General features: G+C 42.0%; 1 protein-coding gene across 1 annotated transcript; it reads right to left on the bottom strand.

The window, feature by feature from the left end:
* Positions 1–1,780: 1,780 nt before the first annotated feature.
* Positions 1,781–22,097, bottom strand: LOC114792517 (hemicentin-1-like). Its single transcript, XM_028983746.1, has 20 exons — positions 21,750–22,097; positions 21,393–21,668; positions 21,034–21,309; positions 20,403–20,657; positions 20,004–20,264; positions 18,551–18,841; positions 17,682–17,957; positions 17,317–17,589; positions 16,325–16,582; positions 15,897–16,154; positions 15,028–15,318; positions 14,610–14,885; positions 12,804–13,079; positions 12,032–12,289; positions 9,012–9,272; positions 3,588–3,878; positions 3,151–3,459; positions 2,321–2,443; positions 2,216–2,240; positions 1,781–2,129 (listed from the first exon to the last, which is right to left on the bottom strand). The coding sequence occupies exons 2-20, from the start codon at positions 21,607–21,609 to the stop codon at positions 2,066–2,068; spliced, it is 4,539 nt and encodes a 1,512-aa protein (XP_028839579.1). The 5' UTR covers positions 21,610–21,668; positions 21,750–22,097; the 3' UTR covers positions 1,781–2,065.
* Between the last annotated feature and the right edge of the window lie 616 nt (positions 22,098–22,713).

The following is a 22,713-nucleotide window of genomic DNA, read 5'->3' as shown; positions in this document are numbered from 1 at the left end:
GCCTGTACCTCCTGGCTCTTGATCTTCACCCAGCTGTCATCAACATACCTGAACCAGTGTGTTGGTCCCTGGGAGGGAGGGACATGAGCAGGAAGGGAAATGAGGCAATGTCAATCATGAGAATGCTGGTCATGTGTCGATAATTTTAACAAATCACATTAGTAAATATTGTTGACTAATAAAAACAAAACTAAACATGATATGTGTGATGTGTGGCTTTCCTTATCATGTCCAAACAGTATAATCAAACACAGCTTGACTCAAATGTCAATATTATGTCAATATCGGGTGCTGTGTGTACATTAATGGGGAAAGAATTAACTTAATGATTTTAGCGAATGGCTGAGGGGTTTGTTAGATTGTAAGATGGGACGTCGCAGGGCCATGGCGTTTCTGCACTTTTGTTTTGCATAGCGGCCGTCTGTAAGATGGGACATCGCAAGACCATGGCGTTTCTGTGCTTTTGTTGTGCATGGAGGTTCAACACCTCCGTTTTACATGTCTATGTCGAATGGCATTGCAGAATTTGGCAGCCGTCTGGCACCCGAGCCAGAGGTGCGAGGTGCCGGCCGTCGGGACCGCCTGCTCTCTTTGTCTTGCCCAGACGGGAGGCACCGGGGGCGTGACGTCAGAAACAACAGGTTCTGATTGGTCTGTGACAGCTTCCTGTAGGTCAGGTGTATAAAGGATTGTTCACGTGTGGAACTCTTTTTCTCAGCTTCTTTTCCATCGGAACCAGACCTTCCGGTTCTCGAGTCTTTTCTCTCCTCCCATTTTTCTCCTGTATCAGGTGATGTCTTTGAAGCTTGGTTCAGACTTTTCTGTCTTTTTCTATCTTTTACTCCTGTCTTTCATTTTGGTTTTCTCTGTAACATTGGTACCTTTTTGAATACAATATTCAAATGTAACAGCAAAACTAACATGAAGTTGAACTGGTTTGAATACAGCGCTTTTGTGTGTAGAGAGAGTTTTTTTACTCTATTCTCCTCAGTTTTACAAGATCGTAAAATGTCTTTTTAATTTCCTAAAATTAGACTAAAATGTCATGAGTTCTCGTTGATTAAAACGAGACTAAAATGTCATCAGTTTTGTTGAGTAAAACTAGACCAATTTGATATTCTAGGATAATTGACTAAAATATGACTGAAATGCTCAGACTTTTAGTCTGAACGTGACTAAGACTAGTAAAGACTGAAACGGCAGCTTGACTAAAATGAAAACAGTATCACACGGTCCACGGTGTGAGGCAAGGAGGTAGGTAAGTTCCCTCCGACTTACTATGCAAACGTGAACCACACGGATGTTGTACAATTTAGTTCAGTTCAGAAGAGAGGATAGGAGAAGGTCAGGAACGGCCTCACTTTGAAGACCCTGCGCCGCGCCAGCTGCATCATGCTCACGGCACCCGGCAGCCACCTCATGTAAACGCTGCCGCAGTTGGCGAACCTCCTGCGACAGACATATCAATGACTGAGCGGCTGGCAGTGGCCATCTTGCCAATTTATAGGAGTCACCTCATTTCTGTGTTGCTCCAAGTCACATGGATGGAATCATGTGACAAACAGGCTGCCAAACACAAACTATAATGCAAGTGCCTGGTCCTGTTTTTTCTCACCATTTTTGATTATCTGTCTGCTCCTTCTTCTCCAGACAACTCTTCATCCTTTCATTAATGTGTGTGTGTTTTTTTTTATCTTGTCGTTTAGATCCACTACCACAGCCCTGCTCATTGCGAAACAAATACATAGTCCATCACTACAAAAGTTAGAACAAGCTCTTGTAAGCTGAAAAAAAGCAAACTAAGATCCTTTTATTTGAATGGGAGGCAGGAAGAGATTTTCAATTACCAAGATCAAGAACTGTGGTTAATACAACGACACACTAAATGACTAAATAAAATGCAAAATTACATAAAATAATAAAAATATTTAATTACATGGTACTGTCTGATATAGACTTGACATCAAAAAGGTTGTGATGTTGTTATATAATCATTATGACCATAAACTAAAATAATGAACATTTTCAGTTTGCAGCTTTGTGTTGACTGGCCAGTATGAAGACATTATTCGACTCTCTCTCTGTCCTCCTCTGAGAAGTGTATGTTTGCTTGTGACTCACTGCGGCGCCTGAAAGTGGAAAAGTTTATTATGCATTGTAGTCATCTGAGCTCACATTAGATTGATTGAATAAATGCTTTTTTACGTGTACTTACCTGCGAAATAACATGTTACAAAGAACTGTAATCAAAATAAATCACGTTTAGATCAGTGTTTTTTGTCTTTATATAGGAAAAAAAGCAAATTAATTAAATGCTTACTTTGAATGTTGCTGTGGCTCCTCATTATATACATGAAAATAAGAGCAGTGCCCCCTGCTGCCACCACCACGCCTCCAGCAGCAGCACCAATTACAGCAGCATAAGCACTGAAGGCTGGGTCAGCTGTAAAGATCACACTGCTTTAAAAAGGCATACATGATATATCACCATATATCTAACCGATGAACAAGACTTTTAGTAATACAACTTTACTAATCTGGATTTAGTAATCTACTGGTGTTATTAAATTAGAAACTGTTCATTCTTGTAACGTCTATTTTGCCATGCCTCTTTCATGCCAGGCAACATCAGATTGAGTATTTCTTAAATACACTGCTTGCGTGTTTTTTTTACAGATCACTGTAAAATACAGAAACTCAGTGGTACCTTGGTGGTTAGGGATTTGAGTCCACTTCCTTACTTGCTAGGCCACCACTGCCCAATGTAGAGTGATTTTTAAAGGTTTGGATAGCTTGGAGAGGTTAGGGGACACACCTATCATCCCTTGATAAATATGCAATTACCTAGATATCTAACGTAAATGCTTCAAATTGTGATTTCTTGTGGTTTTCTACTTTTTCTAAAATCAATAAATTTGTGGGTCCAAGTGTTGTCTTTCACCATGTGCACATCTAACTGTTTGATGATGAACAAAAATTAAGAATATTGGATTTAAATTGTAGTTAAATTGGGGAAACTGTGATTATTGGTCCAGTGCACAAAGAAGCTGAAAAATGATGAGGTTCTGAAACTTTTGACCAGTAGTGTACATAAAAATATAAAATAAATTGCTGCAAGTTCAGTGCAATGCGACCTCTTTGAAAGCTCACCGGGGGTCTTGGGTTGAGAGGGATGCCCTATAGTGCGGTGATTGACTGCTTTGATACGAAATGTGTAGAGGCCAGCTGGATCAAGGCCTCCTATCTTGAAACTGCGGATGTCTGGCTGTAGGGTTGCTGCTGTCTGCCATGCGATGGTGCTGTTTTCCCTTCTCATGGACTGTGGCAGCCAGCTGTGTTCGATGATGAAACCAGTCAGGTCCCCTTCTGTCTTCGTAACCCACTCTAAATCAATGTCTGACCGCTGATGGCTGCTGTACATGATCTTACTGATGGTCACATTGGGAGGCATTGGATATCCTGAGATAGAAACAGGTCAGCTGATTACGCAGAACTACATTACAATACATAAAATAATGAGTTCCTATTAGATATTAATCACTGGTAGCTGTTGGTTATATTTGTATTTGTCATATATCAATTCGTACTCTTCACCACAAGCAGGATGGGGATCTCTGCTCCCCCCACAGCATTGGTGGCTGAACACCAGTACTGGCCGCTGTCCTGCAGGCCGTCTGCTTCTCGCACTGTCAGATTGGACCAGGCTGCTGCACGCTGGAGAAGGTACTTCTTGGGCATGTCCACAACATGCTGTTTGAGGTTGTTGTACCAGGTAATATCTGTGGTTGGATAGTTGGCCCTCAGGATGCAGGTGAGTTGGATGTCGCTTCCCTCATATACTGAGACCACACTGCGCTGGGTCACCAGAACTGGGGCTTCTGCAAAACCAAAGGCATAGCACAGCAGGAGGAATTCTTATATTTCTGATATAAGAATATACTTCTGATGTTTTTGCAGTGGTGCTTGAATGTTTCCAACCCCTCCTACATTTCTACATGAATATAATATAGATGAACAGAATAAAAGCAAAGGTATAGGTAAGACCAGGCCTTTCTTGGATGCAGCTATCCACTCAGCCGAATTCCAACTGTGCTGTGAAGGGTGGACATCAGAGATTGCATTGACATTGTTGACTGCATTATAATAATTACACAAAATAATATATAAATGCAACACTTTTGTTTCTGCTGCCATTTTTCATGAGCTTAAAGATCTGAAACATTTACAAAAGACCCCTTACTCTCAAATATTATATACATTTTCCAAAAAATCTTTCTAAATCTGTGTTAGTGAGCACTTGTCCTTTGCTCCTTTATGGCATATCAAGGCATTAGACAGCATGAATATTGCACAGGTGTGCATTAAAATGGCCACAATGAAAAGCCACCCTGAAATGTGTAGTATATTCCCACAGCACAATCCAAGAGATGTCACAACTTTTGAGGGAGCATGCAATTGTCATGCCGACTGCAGGAATGTCTACGAATGGAACCAAAATTTCACAGGCCACAATCAACAACCTGATCAACTCTATGCGACAGAGGCAACTATGTGAGGCATATGGTGGCAACACCATATACTGACTGGTATTTCAGCCCTAACCCTCCTATTCCAACATAGGCAGGTCATGCAAATCGAGCCCATAATAAATTGTGAGGTGATAAATTCAAATTCAAATTTTATTTGTCACATAGAAAGTCATACACTCTATGATGTGCAGTGAAATGCTTTGGTGACTGTTATAGACCACAGTATTGCAAATATTGCAAGTATACAATGAACCAATATGCAAATATTGCAAACATAACCAAATACACATTTATGTTTTAACATAAAATATGTGTAACAGGTAGGATGAAGGTGTGCAAATGAGTAAAGTGAATAAAGTAAAAAGTAAAACATTTGTGCAAGAGTAAAAAATTTGTGCAAGTGTCCTGGGGGATTGAGTCCAGAAGTGATTGAAAGTGAAAGTGCTGGAGTGTATTAGTGTTCTGTTCTAGGATGGTTCCAAGATGGCGCCGGTGAGGTCGTCTTTTAAACTTATTTCTAACAACCCTTCACTGGCAAATCCACCACCATTGAATGCATTAAGTACAGTAGAGACACTTACATTTCAAAGATTTTAACTGCTCCAGATCCCAGCTGGCCGAATGAGATCATGAGGAAGGACAAAGGAGGACGCGAAGCAGAGGCCCCGGGGAAAACGAGCCGGCGTCAGGAAAAGGCTGAGGGCCCATGCGCACCGCACACCTACCTAGCATCCTGCTCGCCAACGTCCAGTCATTGGAGAACAAGCTCGATGACCTCAGGGCCTGGGTAAAGTTCCAGAGAGACTTCCTCGGGGGTTCACATCGGCCATCATCAGCGCCGCTTACATCCCACCGAAAGCGGACATGGACACTGCCGTATGCGAACTGAAGGAGGCAAATTAGCGCTTTGGGAAGAAACTGGAGTCACAACTCGAACAGAGTGACTCTAGGAGCCTGTGGCAGGGACTAAGGAGAATAACGGACTACAAAGCACTATCTTCCTGGTCCTGGTCCAGCCTGGTTTTCCTGGCCATGGCTGTAGATTGATTGAAGGTCCGGCAGCGTGGTACAGATAAGGCTCGCCTGTCCTGCATGGTGCTGTTCTGTAACCAGGAGTGGACCATGGTGCAGGAGTGGAATTACCTGAGCACCTTGGAGGGTGGTCTGAAGTCTCTCAGGCCTCTGAGGCCTTTTTCACCACTGTGTTGATGTGACAGGACCATGACAGGTCCTGCTTTATGTGAACACCCAGGTAACGGAAGCTGTCCACTCTCTCCACTGGGCTCCTGTTGATAACAGGGGTCTGGTAGTTCCTCTCCTGCTTAGTACTATAGTCCACTATAAACTCCTTTGTCTTTCTGACGTTCAGGTGGAGATTGTTCCTCTGTCACCAATTCTCCAGATTTCCAACCTCCTCCAGGTAGGCCGTCTCATCGTTGTCGGAGATCAGGCCCACCACGACAGTGTTGTCAGCAAACTTAATGATGGTGGTGGAGTTAGTAATGGCTGCACAGTCGTATTTATACAGGTACTGCAGCAGGGGCCTCAAAGCCCAGCAGCAGAGTCACTGCCTACGACACATGGTGCTGAAGGTGTGCTGTTCTGTCAGTCAGTAAAGCACAGCTTTCCCAGGCACAACAGAAAGATTCGTCTCTGGATACATGTCGTTCTGTGCTTGTTCTTAAGTAGGATCTAACAAGGAAGTCGGTGGCGTATTTCTGGGAAGATGGAGCTCCGGTCGCTGAGGATTTGATTTGGAATTCTGTTTTCCAAGAAGTGGTTCAACTTAAATTCATGTCGCAGGTTTTAACATTGGGGCACGATAATGTCTTTGCGGGTCACCTGGGACGAAGACCTACAATGGTATTCTGCAGTACTTCTTTTGGCCTGGTTTAAAAGCAGATGTAGCAAACCACTGTCGTTCATGCCATGTCTGTCAGTTGGCTGGGAAGCCGAACCAGACGATACCACCTGCACCCCTGTACCCCGTACCAGTATTAACGGAACCTTTTGGGAAAATAATTTTAGATTGTGTTGGTCCACTCCCTCGTACTGAATCAGGAAATAAATACTTGCTCACTCTGATGTGTAGTGCCACCCATTTTCCCGAAGTAGTACCCTTACACTCATTAAAAACTAAGGCCGTGGTGAAAGCACTGACTGATGAAGGGAACGCCTTCATAATTCAAATATAAAAAAAAAATCTAACTTTATTTGTCACATACATAGTCATACACGGTATGATATGCAGTGAAATGCTTTGGCGACTGCTACAGACCAGAGTATTACAAATATTGCAAGTATACATTTTTAAGTGCCTTCAACAAGCATCACTAACCCTCAACCAAATGTGAATTTGGAAAGTGACTGTGATCTACTTAGGAAAAGAAGTAGGTCAGGGTCAAGTTCTACCTGTGGAGGCCAAAGTTCCTGCTCCCGTTGGAGTGAGGCCGTTAAAGATGGTGTGGGTCTGCTGCAACGAGGAAAAAGGGAGAAGGGGAAAAAATACACCAGACAGATGCCCTATTACCAGTAGTCTACCCTGTGCTTTTCGTGGCTGACTGTAGTCTTGTTTCAAGGCTTGAATTGCACTGTTTCAATTTATTAAAATGACTTCGCAAAAATGTTTGTGGCATTTACATCCCTAGACCAGGACGTAACATCCGCCCATCTTTACTGCCTGTGGTCTCCACTGACACAGAGATGAGCTGAGTCCCAGGTAGTGAAGGAATGATGAAGTCTCTGACCAGCCGTTCAAAGATCTTCATTGCTAATGAGGTGAGGGCTACAGGGCGGTAGTCGTTCAGGGAGGCAGGATGGGGTTTCTTTGGGACCGGAACAATGATGGACTCCTTGAAGCATGTGGGGATCTCACCGACTGAGATAGAGAGAGGTTGATTATCTCTGTGAACACAGGTGCTAGCTGGTCTGCGCAGGCTCTGAGGATTCTCCCCGAGATGCCGCCTGGTCCTGATGCTTTCCTGGGTTTCACTCTCCTGAAGGCTCTCCTCACGTCATGCTTGGTGATGATGAACATCCATTGTCGCCGTTAGTCTTAGCATCGGTAGTGTCTTTACCTGCAGCCTAGAAGCGAGCATAGAACATATTTAGCTCGTCTGCCAAATACATGTCCGCGTTCGTTATACCGGATCTTGGTGCTATATAATTCATTATTGTCCTTAGTCCCTGCCACAGGCTCCTAGAGTCCCTCTGTTCGAGTTGTGACTCTAGTTTCTTCCCGTAGCGCTGCTTTGCCTCCTTCACCTCTTTCCTGACTTTGTATGACGCAGCCTTGTATGGTCCCATGTGCCCGGATGCAAGCCAGTTGTGGTGCGAGATCTCAGAGTGTCGTGGATGGTTTTATTCACCCACGGCTTCTGATGGTCCAGTCTGCGTCATCCAATGCATCCTGAAGAGTGGCCGCCGATTGGTCCGTCCAGCGTGCCACCTCCCTCTGAACCGGAACTTCCTGTTTTAGCCTTTGATTGTATTTAGGCATGAGGAAGATGGCAGCGTGGTCGGACATACCAAATGGTGGACAAGATTGTGCCTTGTAACTGTCCTTGATTGCGGTGTAGCAGTGGTCCAATGTCCTATCGCCCCTGGTGGGGCAAGTGACGTGCTGGTGAAAGTTTGCCGTTGCGCATTTGAGGCTGGCATTATTAAAATCCCCTACCACCATAAGTGCAGCGTCCCGGTGCTGTATCTGGTGTTGAGTGAGTGCCTCCTTCAGTTCGCATATGGCAGTGTCCGTGTCCACTTTCGGCGCTGATGATGACCGATGTGAACTTCCGAGGAAGGTAAAAAGGAGAATATTTAATGGTCTGTAGTTGCAGGTTGGGTGTGCAGGAGTGAGTGAGGGGAACAACGCTGTTGCACCAGCTGTTGTTTACCATAAAGCACATGCAGAGTCCCGTGTCCTGTCCATGCGGTGTCCTGTCCATGCCCGGCACTGCTGGGTTCAGCCATGTCTCGGTGAAGCAGAGGAGGTTGCAGTCCCGGATGTCTCTCTGGAACTTTACCCTGGCTCTGAAGTCATTGACGTTGGCAAGCAGGATGCTAGGTAGGTGTGTGGTGTGCACGGGCCCTCAGCCTTTTCCTGACACCGGCTCGTTTCCCCCGGGGCCTCCGCTTTGCGTCCTCCTTTGTCCTTCCTCGTGATCTCATTCGGCCAGCTGGGATCTGGAGCAGTTAGAATCTTCTAATTGTGAGTGCATCATATACTAATGGAAACAAGGGTGTCTCTACTGTATTTAATGCACTCAATTGTGGTGGATTTGCCAGTGAAGGGTTGTTAGAAATAAGCTTTAAAGTAAACAAGGTCAGAGCAGAGCAGACTTCACCGGCGCCATCTTGGAAGTATAGTACTGCTGTTTTAATTGTTAAACTGGATTCTCCTTATCTAGTTCAGACTCTGGTCAAGAGATTTCATACATTTTCAAACATCATTGTATATTGTCATATTTTACTGTGTGTACCCACCTAACTGTAGTGTGCACTGCTTGCTCTCAGGAAGTAATGGATGTTGGGCCTTGCACATGAAGGCCTTTCCACTGTATGCAGTACTGGAGCGTAGAATCAGGATGTTAGCATTCTCCTCAGACTTTCCTTGTATGTCTCCTGCATTGGAGGTCCACCACAGCAGTGCTCGGGGAAATCCTCCCTCCCATAAGCAGGACAGCATCAGAAACTCATTTTTGCGAGTAGCATAGGCAAAACACTGCGGTTCACCTGGGGGATACCCTATAAGTTGGGAAAGTGTGACTGTGCTGGTGATAAATCCTTCTACATGCTCATGCTCAGACACAGTATCATTTTTCTCATAATGTGACCAGTGTGTATATTTACAAAGGACATCATAAATGAGTACTCCCTGTTTTGAAAAATAAGATTCATTAAGTAAGATTTGAATCAATAATGAATGAGCAAAACTGACAAGAACCTTTGTTAATTCATGAACATGAAATTAAGGTTAATGTAATATAAATATCAGATTTAATACACCCCACATCTAGTATTTTGTGTGACCTCCATGCCTTTTAAGACATTTAGGCAAAACTCCATTCTTGCAACCTCATTCTTCAAGAATGACCTCTTTTCGAGCCTGGGTGCTGGATGGAGAGTGTCTTGTCTCTTCAGAATTAAATTTTGTTGAGATCAGGAGACATCCTTGGCTACTCAATCACTTAAAGATGTAAGTCCCATAAATTGCTCATGTTTATGAGAGTATTTTTGATTATAGAATCCCATGAAAAATATTGATTATGGTGTGAAACAAAGTTTTCTGACAAATCTTTTGAGGTGCAATTATGTATCAATATATAACCTAATTTTCCTTCAGCTTCTTCCATTAAAGGTCTGGTTGTCCGAACAATTTACAGTGTACCGTGCTCACATTGCATTTTGCACATTTTGTTATGTTACAGCCTTATTCCAAAATTGATTCAATGAATCGTTTTCCTCAGAATTCTAAACACTATAATAACAATCGAAAAAAAGTTTACTTGAGGTTTTGGCAAATGTATTAAAAATAAAAATTTAAGAAATCATGTTCACAATCACAATCAAATCTGGGGAATGTTAGAGAAAAAATTCTGCTGCTTTAAAAGTCCAATGAGCACAGTGGCCTCCATCATGCCTAAGTGGAAGAAATTTAAAACCAACAGGGGTCTCAGTTTTAACTGTTGCGTGCGCACAAAACGGGACCTAAAAGATGCGTCCGCCTCTTCCTTTGCATACATTGTGATCCATAGAAACAAACTTGATGCCAGAATGTGTGTATTTTTAAGCAAACATTGACCCACACATGCAAACATTTTGGAAGGGAAAATGCGACCACAGTGAAGAGGGTGAGCAAAAGTGGCATTAGTAGATTTATAAGAGTGAATATATAAGTAAAATTCTAACACCATATGATTCAAATGAAACTTAACTTAATCTACACTTTTAACCAATGTGCTGTAGCTGTTGAAATGTAAATGGATAAGTTGTGGCCGTGATTATACACTCGTGTGTAATGTAACATAATAGATTTGTGTGCATTGTTAGAAGATTATGGCAGAACAGCCAATGGCTGTTTTTTTTTTTTTTGGCTTGTGAGCCGAATTACTTTACCTAAAGTAGATGTGTGCTTTTGGAGCTATGTGCTGAACTGGGTCTATTTCTAGAGAGACTAACTTGACCAAACCGCGGCATCCCAGTACATTTACAGGTACTGTAATTGGGGCAGTGGTGGCCTAGCGGTTAAGGAAGCGGCCCCGTAATCAGAAGGTTTACTATCACAATGACAATCACTTCACATCACTACTGATGACCTTGGGGTTCTTGGCAACTGGCTGTTATTTGTAGGAATTAGCCAACAGGTAGACATTATAATTAACAACATTGTTCATTTGTTCTAAAGCTTGTTTAGGAAATACAAGAATAATCAAGTGTGTTTAATTGTAATCTTAATTCAACCGGTGGTCCTGGGTGGGATAATTTAAATGACAAGAGGATACATTAAGTTCCCCTACACAGTGGGAACACAGGTCAATATCAAAAGACAATTTTAAGCAATCAACGCAATTGACTGCAGTCACAGTGCAATAAGGGTTTCATATGAAAATGAATTTATTCTCTAAATGACGCTCACATGATCCTGATAAATGTGGTTTCACGATGTACTGGTTCATATGTGATGGCTGGCTTCTTGGTAAGATAATAAAAACATTATGTAATTTCTAACTATTTATTGTTTATATATTGAATCGGTTTTATAAAATTCAGGTGACAGTGGCTACCCTGAACTCGGACTGGGCACTCGGACTGGCCATGGTGGTAGTAGCCTAGCGGGTAACACACTCGCCTATGAACCAGAAGACCCAGGTTCAAATCCCACTTACTACCATTGTGTTCCTGAGCAAGACATTTAACTCTGAGTATCCCCAGAGGGGGGACTGTCCCTGTAACTACTGATTGTAAGTTGCTCTGGATAAGGGCGTCTGATAAATGCTGTAAATGTAAATGTAACTGGGGCGACGGTTCATCTTTCAGCAGGACAACAACCCTAAACACACAGCCAAGATATCAAAGGAGTGACTTCAGGACAACTCTGTGAATGTCCTTGAGTGGTCCAGCCAGAGCCCAGACTTGAGATTGAACATCTCTGGAGAGATCTTAAAATGGCTACACCGACCTAAAATGGCTACTCCCATCCAACCTGATGGTTCGTCAGAGGTGCTGCAAAGAATGGGCCATACTGGCCAAGGATCAGTGTTCCAAGCTTGTGGCATCATATTCAAAAAGAGTTGATGCTTTAATTGCTGCCAAAGGTGCTTCAGCATATACCTCAAGTAAACTTTTTCATTGTGTAATGAAGGGGTTCTGAAGAAAAATGAATTTAATCCATTCTGGAATAAGGCTGTAACATAACAAATTGTGGAAAAAGTGCTGCGCCCTGAATACTTTCCGAAAACACTGAATATTAGTATTTGCTTTTTACTGTGTCTATCATTACTCACATGTTGTGGTGTTACAGCCTTTGTACGAATTGAGAGCAATATGAGACCCACGGCAGAAAAAAACAGAGTTGTTGGCCGTGTCTGGACCTCGCTGAATTAGAGTAGCATTGGACACTTCCCATCCATCTTTGCCTGGCAGGAACTGGCTCCAGTACAATGATGCTTGAGGCTTCCCTCCTTCCCAGGAGCACCACAGCATCAAGTCAGTATAGTTGTTTGCAGGCAGAATGCTGCAAGATGGTGAACCGTCTGGTGGATCTGTGGGAACAAATGTTTGTGCTGCTCACAAAATGCGTACAGCTCATCCTCCTCCTTGCACCATATCAAATGCGGGTTCAAAAACAATATTTCAACACAATATTGTTTTCTCCGGTTTAAGATATTATTTAGTAGACCAATGGCTTCATGAATGCGCTTCCTATCCACTATCTTTTAACTTGTCTCTTTTCAGATAAACCAATCAGGAACTGACATTTAAGAAATTTGTCCGTGAAATAATAAATGTACAAATGAAATAACTACATTGAAATGTCCCCCTCATTTACTGGTCTCAAATCATGTTTTTAGCGCTTGTTCCTTCACTAGAGTTCGCTATTCGAACGAGAACCCCTCTTTTTTACTGTGTTTACACCGGACCAAATGAACTCCAAGGTGGGAAACAAAGTTCAATAATGAATCACAAATTTTGCTATGAATTAATTGCGAAGGACATTTTTTTAAACCAGAAAGCTTATCAAACCCCAAAATGTTAATTGGAACAGCAGAGACTCACAGTATATCGTGAGGGTGATGTCATTCTTGGAATTGGTCTTTAAGTACAAGTTTTGGGCCAGGCAGGTGTAGTGACCTGTATGGTCACGCAGGACGCTGGATATTGTGAGCTGTTGTCCAGTGTACACTTGAGAATTGTTGTAGAACCAGATGTATTGACTTGGAGGACTGGAGGGAGCCTGACATTGGAAGGAAACTGTTTCCTTCTCCAGGATGGAATAGTCTTGAGGTGTAAGTGAATTAGGGGAGACACTGATGTTCGGCAGGTCAGGTCCAACTGTTGAGAAACAAAATAATCATAATCCAACCAAACCAGAAATTTATTCTTTAGTGTACTATATACATATAGTATATAGAAAAGGTATGTGAATAATTTAGAATGTTGTGGTTTTCTGTATTAATTTGTCTTAAAATGTGATCTTCATCTACAGTACGGGCCAAAAGTTTGGACACATTTTCTCATTCAATGTGTTTTTATTTTCATGACCATTTACGTTAGTAGATTCTCACTGAAGGCACCAAAACTATGAATGAACACATGTGGAATTCTGTACTTAACAAAAAAAGGTGAAATAAGTGAAAACATGTTTTATATTCTAGTTTCTTTGCTCTGATTACTGCTTTGCACACTCTTGGCATTCTCTCGATGAGCTTCAAGAGGTCGTCACCTGAAATGCTTCTCCAGCAGTCTTGAAGGAGTTCCCAGAGGTGTTTAGCACTTGTTGGTCCAGCTCACCCCAAACCATCTGGACTGGGTTCAGGTCCGGTGACTGTGGAGGTCAGGTCTCCACTTTTTGTTAAGTCCATAACTCCACATGTGTTCATTCATAGTTTTGATGCCTTCAGTGAGAATCTACCAACATAAATGGTCATGAAGATAAATAAAACTAAAATGAATGAATGAATGAATGAGTGAATTAATGAACTTTTGGCCTGTACTGTATGTCAAGGGTCTTGGGAAATATTAAAATAATAAATGACTGGGGGACAGAGGAAAAAGTAAATAGAAAAAGAGAAGTTGGACAGAAAGTCAACATGTAGAGAAGGGAGAGGGTCTAGGAGAAAAAATGGGGTAGGGGGTTTGGGGAAGAACAGGGACAAACACCGACCATCTGCTTCTGTACCTGCTTAAACAGACATAAAGAAACAGCAGAAAAAACACAGAAACAAGCAACATCTGTATAAAGCAGAGCAAATAATGAATATTAAACGTTATGAAAGTGAAAAAAGAAAGCGAAGTGATTGTGATACACGGCAGCACAGCACACGGTGCACACAGTAAAATGTGTCCTCTGGTTTTAACCATCACCCTTGGTAAGCAGTGGGCATCCATGACAGGCGCCCGGGGAGCAGTGTGTGGGGACGGTGCTTTGCTCAGTGGCACCTTGGCGGGTCGGGATTCAAACCAGCAACCTTCTGATTACGGGGCCGCTTTCTTAACCGCTAGGCCACTACTGCCCATCAAGAGGCTACATCAAGACTAATATAGTCCAGCAAATGATCTCTATACTGGTTGCTAATCAGAGTATTTTTAATTTCCAGTTCATGAGGACAGTTTTCTTAGCAATGCATATGGCAGTGAAAGCCGTGTGGAGTCTATTACTTTCCGTGACAGACATGGTTTTATTTCAATATTTTTATATTCAATATTTTCTCAGCTTCTCCTGATTTATTAATTAAGCAGAATGGATAAGAAATCCCGAGTACATTTTACAAATATTTAAAAATCTAAATTGCAAATGCATATTTGAGAGATCTCTATGTTTAAATATCCATAATGTAATAAAAAAAGATGAATAATACTCACAATTTATGTTTAGCCAAATTCGATCACTTTGTTCCTGGTTAACGTCATTGTCTACAAGGCACCTGTACCAGCCGGTGTGTTTTCGGCTAGCCAAGGTCATGTTGAACACGCTGCTGTTCCCTTGTGCTACTGTGCTGACCAAACCACTTGGGGTCTGCTGCTCCCAGATGTAGTTAATGGGGCCGGTGCCTTTGTCCAACTTACAAACCATCAACACTGATTTACCCTCTTCAGGAGATGAGGTGTTTAGATGGACGTATGGCTTTGAAACAGGCACTGAGGGAATTGAAACAGAGTTGACCAGTTACTGGTAAAGTAAATTTTATATAAATTTAGTAATAATAAAGATGGTCTGCTCTGCTTTTTTGTGTTATCTCTGAATATTGAAGTATTGTATCAACAAAGTAAAGCCCCTTACCCTTAACTGTCACTAAGATAGGAACCTCTGCTCTTCCAACTGAATTGCTAGCGGAGCACCAGTACCAGCCACTGTCCCTCAAACTGTCCATCATGCGAATAGTAAGGCTGGACCCATCTTCTGTGCTTTGCACAATATATTTCTTAGTGTTGTTAGAAGTGTATTGTTTGAGATTATTGTACCAAGTGACCTCTGTGGCTGGATAGTTGGCATTCAGCTGGCAGATGAGCTGAAGGTCATTTCCTTCATTAATGGAAATTGCGCTGCGCTGTGTCACAAGAACTGGTGCTTCTGGAAAAGAAAGCAAAGCAAATGTTTAAGTTCAAGTTCAAGTTGAGCTTTATTGTCATTTCAACCGCATACAGGTTAGACCGTGAAACTAAACTACGTTTCTCCAGAATCAGGTGCTACAGAAAATATGTAGGCATGTCTACAGACTGACAAAGTGCACGTGCAACACTGACAAACTGGGTTCCATGAAAGCCAAACATGGGACACTTCAAAACATGCAGGCATCATTTATCCTCACCTGCTTCACCTGTTTTAGTGCCGTCTATCTGTCTTTTTTGTTGGCTGAACAGACTGAAGTACAGTGCCACAGAGCCTAAAATATTTCGTTTTTCTGCAGAGCCCACTCTCTTGGGGCCTTACAGTCTACAACTTTCATAACTAGAAGGAATAGATGTGCCTATGCTTTTGATTTAAGCTTACCTTTGACAACAGTACAGAACAAACTCAAATGAGAAACAAATAAAATTGTTCATATTCTCTGTAAGAGGCTATATCCATTTAAATTCATACTTAAATTACTTCTAAAATGTAACAAAAACACACCCCCTTAAGATGTCAGCAATTATTTCACTACATACCTAATTTTAAAATACACATTTTTCTCACAGCAAGTAATGGATGCTGGGCATGACACACAAAAGTCTTCCCACTGTAGCTGGTATTCGCGCGTAGAATCACAACGCTGGCGTTCTCATACTTCCCCTGTATGTCTCCCATGCTGGAAGCCCACCACAGCAGTGCTGCAGGAAAGCCACCCTCCCAGGAGCAGGACAGTGTAAGGTACTCATTGTTGTGAGTAGCATTTGCATTGCACCGAGGTTCACCAGAAGGATGCCCTAAAAACAAACAAAGTAGGTCTCAGCCATGTCCAACATCTTCAACATCCATGTCCAACATCTGCTTTGTTTTTAATTCACATACATTTGATCCTGCTATTTTTCAGTTCACATGCATTTTCTTTAGTTTTTGGTTTGTTTAGTGTTTGTAAGTAAAGTGTTAAACTCACATATTCTGGTGCTGCAGTTTGTAGTTGAATTCATAGCAATATGTAGCCCATGGCAGGTAAATACCGAATTATTTGCAGTGTCTGGACCTCGTATGGTGAGAATTGCTCTGGAGGCTCCCAGCCCATCCTTCCCTTGCAGGTAAGGTCTCCAGTACACTGAGGCTTGAGGGTATCCCCCATCCCATGAGCACCAGAGAGTCAGATCAGTGTAATTATTGGCTGGAAGGATGGTACATGATGGTTTTCCCTCTGGTGGATCTGGAGGACAGAAAGATGTCTCAAAGTCTTTTCTGCCTTCAGAACCTTACATTAAATTAAGGTATTCCCGTCTTGTTGTGGATGGCCTGTTAAAAAGGCTACTACCACCCTGTAAAGGAACATTACAACAAACCCCACTTACTACCATTGTGTCCCTGAGCAAGATATTTAACCATGAGTGTCTCCATGGGGGACCGTTGCTGTCACTACTGATTGTAAGGTACTCATTACATTCTGTCTCTCATATTTGAAGTGTAGCTATGATTAAAATTACAGACTTCTCTCATCTTTTTAAGTGGGACAACTTGCTCCAAATACCACTGTATGCTGGAAACAGCTTAATTGCAGAACCAGTACTGGAGTTGTAATGATGAAATAAGTAACTGATCAGATTAGCTGTTACTGTAAGCATCAATATTCCCAGGACTGCTCTTCAATGGCAAATACCATCAAGAGAACATCACCTGATGAACTTGCACCGTAGTATTTGTGGTGTTTGTGGACCTCTATGAGTTTCAGGACCTGCCATGTGAAACTGCTCTGAGGAGAGAGGATATACCAAAAACAGTCTAAATATCCCCCCATGAGTTTTCATATTAAATCTGGACTCACTCATGGAGCCAGGGCCAGTGGATGAAGGATGGGAGACAAGTTCAAAGTTATCAAAGTGGCAAGAATTTGAAGGACAAACTAAAACACTATAACTATCTTCTCAAGTTTTCAGAATGACTTACAGTAAACAGTAATGTTGATGGTCATTTTGGTGCTGCTGTTCAGGTACATATTTTGAGCCAGACAACCATATTGTCCTGTTTGCATCCTTTGAATTTTGGGGATGACGAGTTGTGATCCCACGTAAACCTTGGAACTGTTGTAGAGCCACACATACTGACTTGGAGGATTAGAAGCAGCTTGACACACGAGGGAAACTGTTTCTTTCTCCAGAACTAAATAGCCTTGCTCTGTAACATTTAGAAGGGTGACAATTTGAGGCAAATCAGGCCCATCTGCGAAAAAAAAATATATATAAATACATTTAAATAACACAAATGTGTGAATGTGGGTGAAAACTGAGTAAAAATGAAAAAGTATGAATTACAGATGACATCTAGCCAAACACGATTGCTCCTCTGTTGACTGACATCATTCTTTGCCAGGCACCAGTACCAGCCTGTGTGGTTACGAGTTATCCTGCTGATGTTGAACAAGGCGTAGTTGCTCGCTGACCCAGCAGTGGTTACTCCATCACGACTCTCCTGTTCCAAAATGTAGCTAATGGGTCCAGTCCCTTTATCAAGGGTACAAAGCATTGTCACCAAGGTGCCCTCTACTGGAGAACTGCTGCTCAGAGTGATGTGTGGCTTCGACAGTGGCACTGTGGGACATGACACAAGCAGAATATTTTACAAGAACCTAACAAAGACAGTGGGGACAATTACATGGATGCCTAAAACCATTCATTTCAATAGAAATGATCCTCTCACTGTTGTTCAGAGAGGAAATTAACAAACGCATCGACCTGGAATTTTTTTTGACTACAAGAAATTCAAGATGCCTCATATTGCGGTTTTGGGGAGTTTGTCGATGAATATCTCTCTGCCATGACTGTACAGTTCCAGTTCCTAGTTCACCAAAGTTGCAGATGCAGTCTTGCTGACATATTACAGTTTGTTCCTTTAACTCTCTAAATACAGTCTTGGTTCATGTGGTTGTTCCTCGCTTTTCATTCCAGACCACTATCCTTCTGTCTCAATGGCTCATCCATAAACCTTTGCTGTATGTATACTCGCTCACTTCTTTATACATTCATTACAGTACAGTTGTGTCTCAAATAGTTTAATTTGAGTAGAATCGTTTTTTGGTCGATTCATTGGTTGAAGTGGTTATTCTCCAGGAGCAGGTCATTTACAGTCAACCAATTCATGGTGTCATCTGCCTGTATTAACTAACACGTTTTTTTGTCATTACCTTTAACCTTCAGCAGGATGGTCATGTCTGCTCTCCCAAGGGCATTTGCAGCTGAACACCAGTATTCTCCATTGTCCTGCATGCCATCTGCTTCACGTATAGTCAGATTAGACCTGTTTATTGAGTTTTGCACCATGTATTTACTTGTCATGTTCCCAACAGGCATTTTGAGGTTGTTGTACCAGGTGATCTCTGTGGCAGGATAGCTGGCATTTAGAAAGCAGCTGAGTTGAACATCACTTCCTTCATAAACTGAAACCACACTATGCTGGGTCAGCAGAACTGGTGCTTCTGCAAAACAGACGGACACACCATTATACCATTTTAGTGTTAGCAGTTGCAGGGCTGATAGCATTCAGGCGCCATGCATGATCTCTGGCGTTCTGATGTGGCTGCAAATAAAAATGAATGAATAAAAATTATGTTTGCACATTGATTGGACACTAGTTTTGAGGGGAATGCAGCTTTCACTCTCAACCGCACCAACATTGGGCCCACAAGCCAATAAGCCAATCAGAAATAGGGAACGGCGGGACTTTGGTCTTGGCCAAACATTGATACAGATCCAGTAGTTGCTCATTTACATTTACAGCATTTACCAGACGCCCTTATCCAGAGTGACTTACAATCAATAGTTACAGGGACAGTCCCCCCCTGGAGACACTCAGGGTTAAGTGTCTTGCTCAGGGACATGATGGTAGTAAGTGGGGTTTGAACCTGGGTCTTCTGGTTCATAGACGAGTGCGTTACCCACTAGGCTACTACCACCCTACTTCCACCTATGAATGCGTTTTATGTTTCCCACACTGGCAACGCAAACTGTAAGTCATGGACAGCACATTTATGAAGTCAGGGGAAGACAAAAAAGATGTTGATAAAGGCATAACGAATGAATGGCCATTTGGAAGCTGGTGCCAAATGCTCCAGCAACCAGGAGAATACTTCTGCACGTTGTGCACAATGAAGCAGTTATATGGACCTACCCACAAAAAAGTACTGTAATGACACAAATTAGAGCCTAATCATAAAACATAAAACAATCATAAATCTGCTCAACCAGCAGATACTTCTGCTGGTTGAGCAGATGGCTGGGAGAGAAAGATACAGCGACTATTGGAAGCATTTTCTTTACAATCGAAAAAAGATTTGAAAAGAATCAGAATGTGAGTCAAAAACCACAGGGAGAAATGCAGCCATTATATTATTAAGTCTATATGATATGACAATAATATGATAATAAGATAACCTTGTTTTAATTATGAAGTGGGCAGATATCCCACCCTCGATCGTGTCACCCTAAGTGACCTTCACACATCTGTCCATCTCCAGGCAACATGCGAGTTATCTCGATAGACTATCAGCTCTGCAGTCGAATGGTGTATATAACATAATTAACACAGGAATTTTGATATTCCATAGGCCAGATTAATAAATATCTGTTTTATATACTTACCTAACCTCAGCACACAATGCTTTCTTCCCTTAATTAATGGATGCTGAGCAAGACACATCAAGATCTTCCCACTGTAACTGATGTTAGAGCGTAGAATCAGAATGCTGATGCTCTCTTCAGATGTTCCCTGTATGTCTCCATTGCTGGAGGTCCACCAAAGCAATGCTCTGGGAAAGCCTCCTTCCCAGGAGCAGGACAGCTTTAGGAACTCATTGTCATAAATGCCAGTTGCATAACATTGAGGATCCCCTTGGGGATGCCCTAAGAGAAAAAACAGAGAAAATATCACTTGGTGGCTCTTTGGTGAAAGACAATAGATACAACATTTCGAAAAAATAAATTAAAAAATCTTAATCACAAGCAATGAAACATTAGAATAAAATAGTTTAATGAACTCACATGTCCTGGTGGTGCAGTTTGATGAGCTATTTAGAGCCATATGGGACCCATGACACAGAAATAGAGAGTTGTTTGAAGTCTCTGAGCCTGGCAGGATTAAAGTGGCATTGGAATGTTGTCTTACACCCTTTTCTGGGATGAAGCTCCAGTATAAAGAGGCTGGAGGGTATCCTCCCTCCCAGGAACACCAGAGGAACAGGTCAGTGTAGTTCTTAGTAGGCAGAATGGTGCATGATGGAGATCCATTTGGTGGGTCTGTAATAACAAAAGCAGTCTTAGTCTTTCTTCCTTTACCTTGAGAAAAAATGTGACAAGGAGACATTAGATGATGACATGATGTGACATGTCAACCAGAGCTGGTCAGCAGAACTAGTGTAAATATCTAATCCTTTTGTGTGCAGTAGAAACCACAGACATCGATGAAACCAGATAAGAAATCTTAACTGAGGTACTTAGCCTGACCACATATAGACAGTAAGAAAATCTGCACCATTAACTATGGCAAGACTTCCACTGCTAATAATAATAACAACAGTAATAATAATTATTTATATGACTGAATATAAATAAATACAAATAAATAATAATTTAAAAAACTATTATAGTATATCTAAGATATGTGAAAACGTACAGAAAACTGTGAGGGGGATGGTTTTCTCAGAGCTTCTGTTGAGGTATGAGTTCTGAGCCTGACAGGTGTATTGACCAGAGTTCACACGAAGGGTCTTGTTGATTGTGAATCGTGGTCCTAAATTCACCTGGGAGTTGTCGTAAAACCAGATGTACATACTAGATGGATTGGAGGATGCTTGACATGACAAAGTAACCGTTTCTCTTTCCATAACTGCATAGCCACCCTCTGTGAGTAAGTAGGGGGTAACATCAACATAAGGAACATCTGGCCCATCTATTACAAAGAAAAGCAATTTTTAGTAGCAGTTATGCAATGTGAATCAATAATGGCAGACTGAATTATTAATTACCACTTACAAATGATATCTATCCAGGTCTGATCACTCCATTGCTGGTTGACCTGGTTCTTGGCCAGGCACCTGTACCTTCCTGTGAGGTTACGGGCTACCCAGGGAATATTAAAGAGGCTGCTGTTGCTTTGAGCCAGAGTGCGGATTGCACCATCCTGACCCTCCTGCTCCCAGGTGTAGTTAATGGGTCCGGTGCCTTCTTCCAGGGCACAGAGCATCCACATTGACGTTCCCTCTACTGGAGAAGCATCACTTAGAACAATGTATGGTTTTGACACTGGCACTGTGGGAGCACAAGCACATTATTACCCATTTACTCCTGTTACAAGACAAACATATATAACCGAAACAGCCAGTCACTGACCTAGAACAAACAGGCGCACATAGTAATAATAAAGTCGGACTCCTTGTGGGCTGTCATAAAGAGCCTGACACGTGTAGAGCCCCTCTGCATCCACAGGCAGCTTGGAGATGGCCAGAGAGGCACTGTTTCCAACAACGCTCAAATTGCCCAACGTTTCAGCTAGTTTCTGGAGCTTGGGACCTCCACCAAAGTTAAATACAACTGCCCGGATGGTATCTGTTCCTGGCTTAGTGAAGCTCCAAATGTAGATGTTTGGGAGGGTGGATCCACACTCGATGGTTACTGCATGTTCAACCACACCTTCTATGCTGGTTTCCCTGTAGACCACTTCACCATTATCCTTGACCTCCAAGCCTGTGAGCAAAGTAACATGTTGAAATGCCTTCATTGTTTAGAGATCTGATTTTAACTCTAAAACTCTTGCTAATGCTTTGAATAATGAACAACAATGTTATGAATGTTCATCCCAACTCAAAAATATTAATCTTAACAGTATTTAAATTTTCCAAAACAGGCATTTACATGATCTTACCTTGAAGTAAAGAAAGTATAACAGCAATCAAGTAGATTTCAGGTAACCTAAAATACAGTCGCCCCATGATTCCATGACTAATCAGACTGAAACACTAAAAAAACGATGTTAAATTTCAGAATCAGCAGACTGTCAGAGTGATGTGAGAGCTGGAGAAGGAAGACCAGGTGGAAGTGATCTTCATTTTCTACACCCATTTGACATAAATTATTCATTGATGCACTACTCATCGCCTGCAGACAGGGATAGTGTGGTTTAGGGTAACACAGAGACTTATTCAAAATCTAATAAAAAATTCATCCTTAAGTCATGAACTGTTCTAATCATCACAAACCTCAAATAGCTTGTATGTTGTTTTTTTGTGAAATATTAAAAGCATTTAATTTAATAAGAAGACTGAGGATTTTACATCAGATATATGCACATAACTTT

Source organism: Denticeps clupeoides, chromosome 6, assembly GCF_900700375.1.
Source record: "Denticeps clupeoides chromosome 6, fDenClu1.1, whole genome shotgun sequence".
NCBI classification, from domain to species: domain Eukaryota; kingdom Metazoa; phylum Chordata; class Actinopteri; order Clupeiformes; family Denticipitidae; genus Denticeps; species Denticeps clupeoides.
Note: the sequence above shows the minus strand (reverse complement) of the source record. Positions and strands in the feature narration are given on the sequence as shown.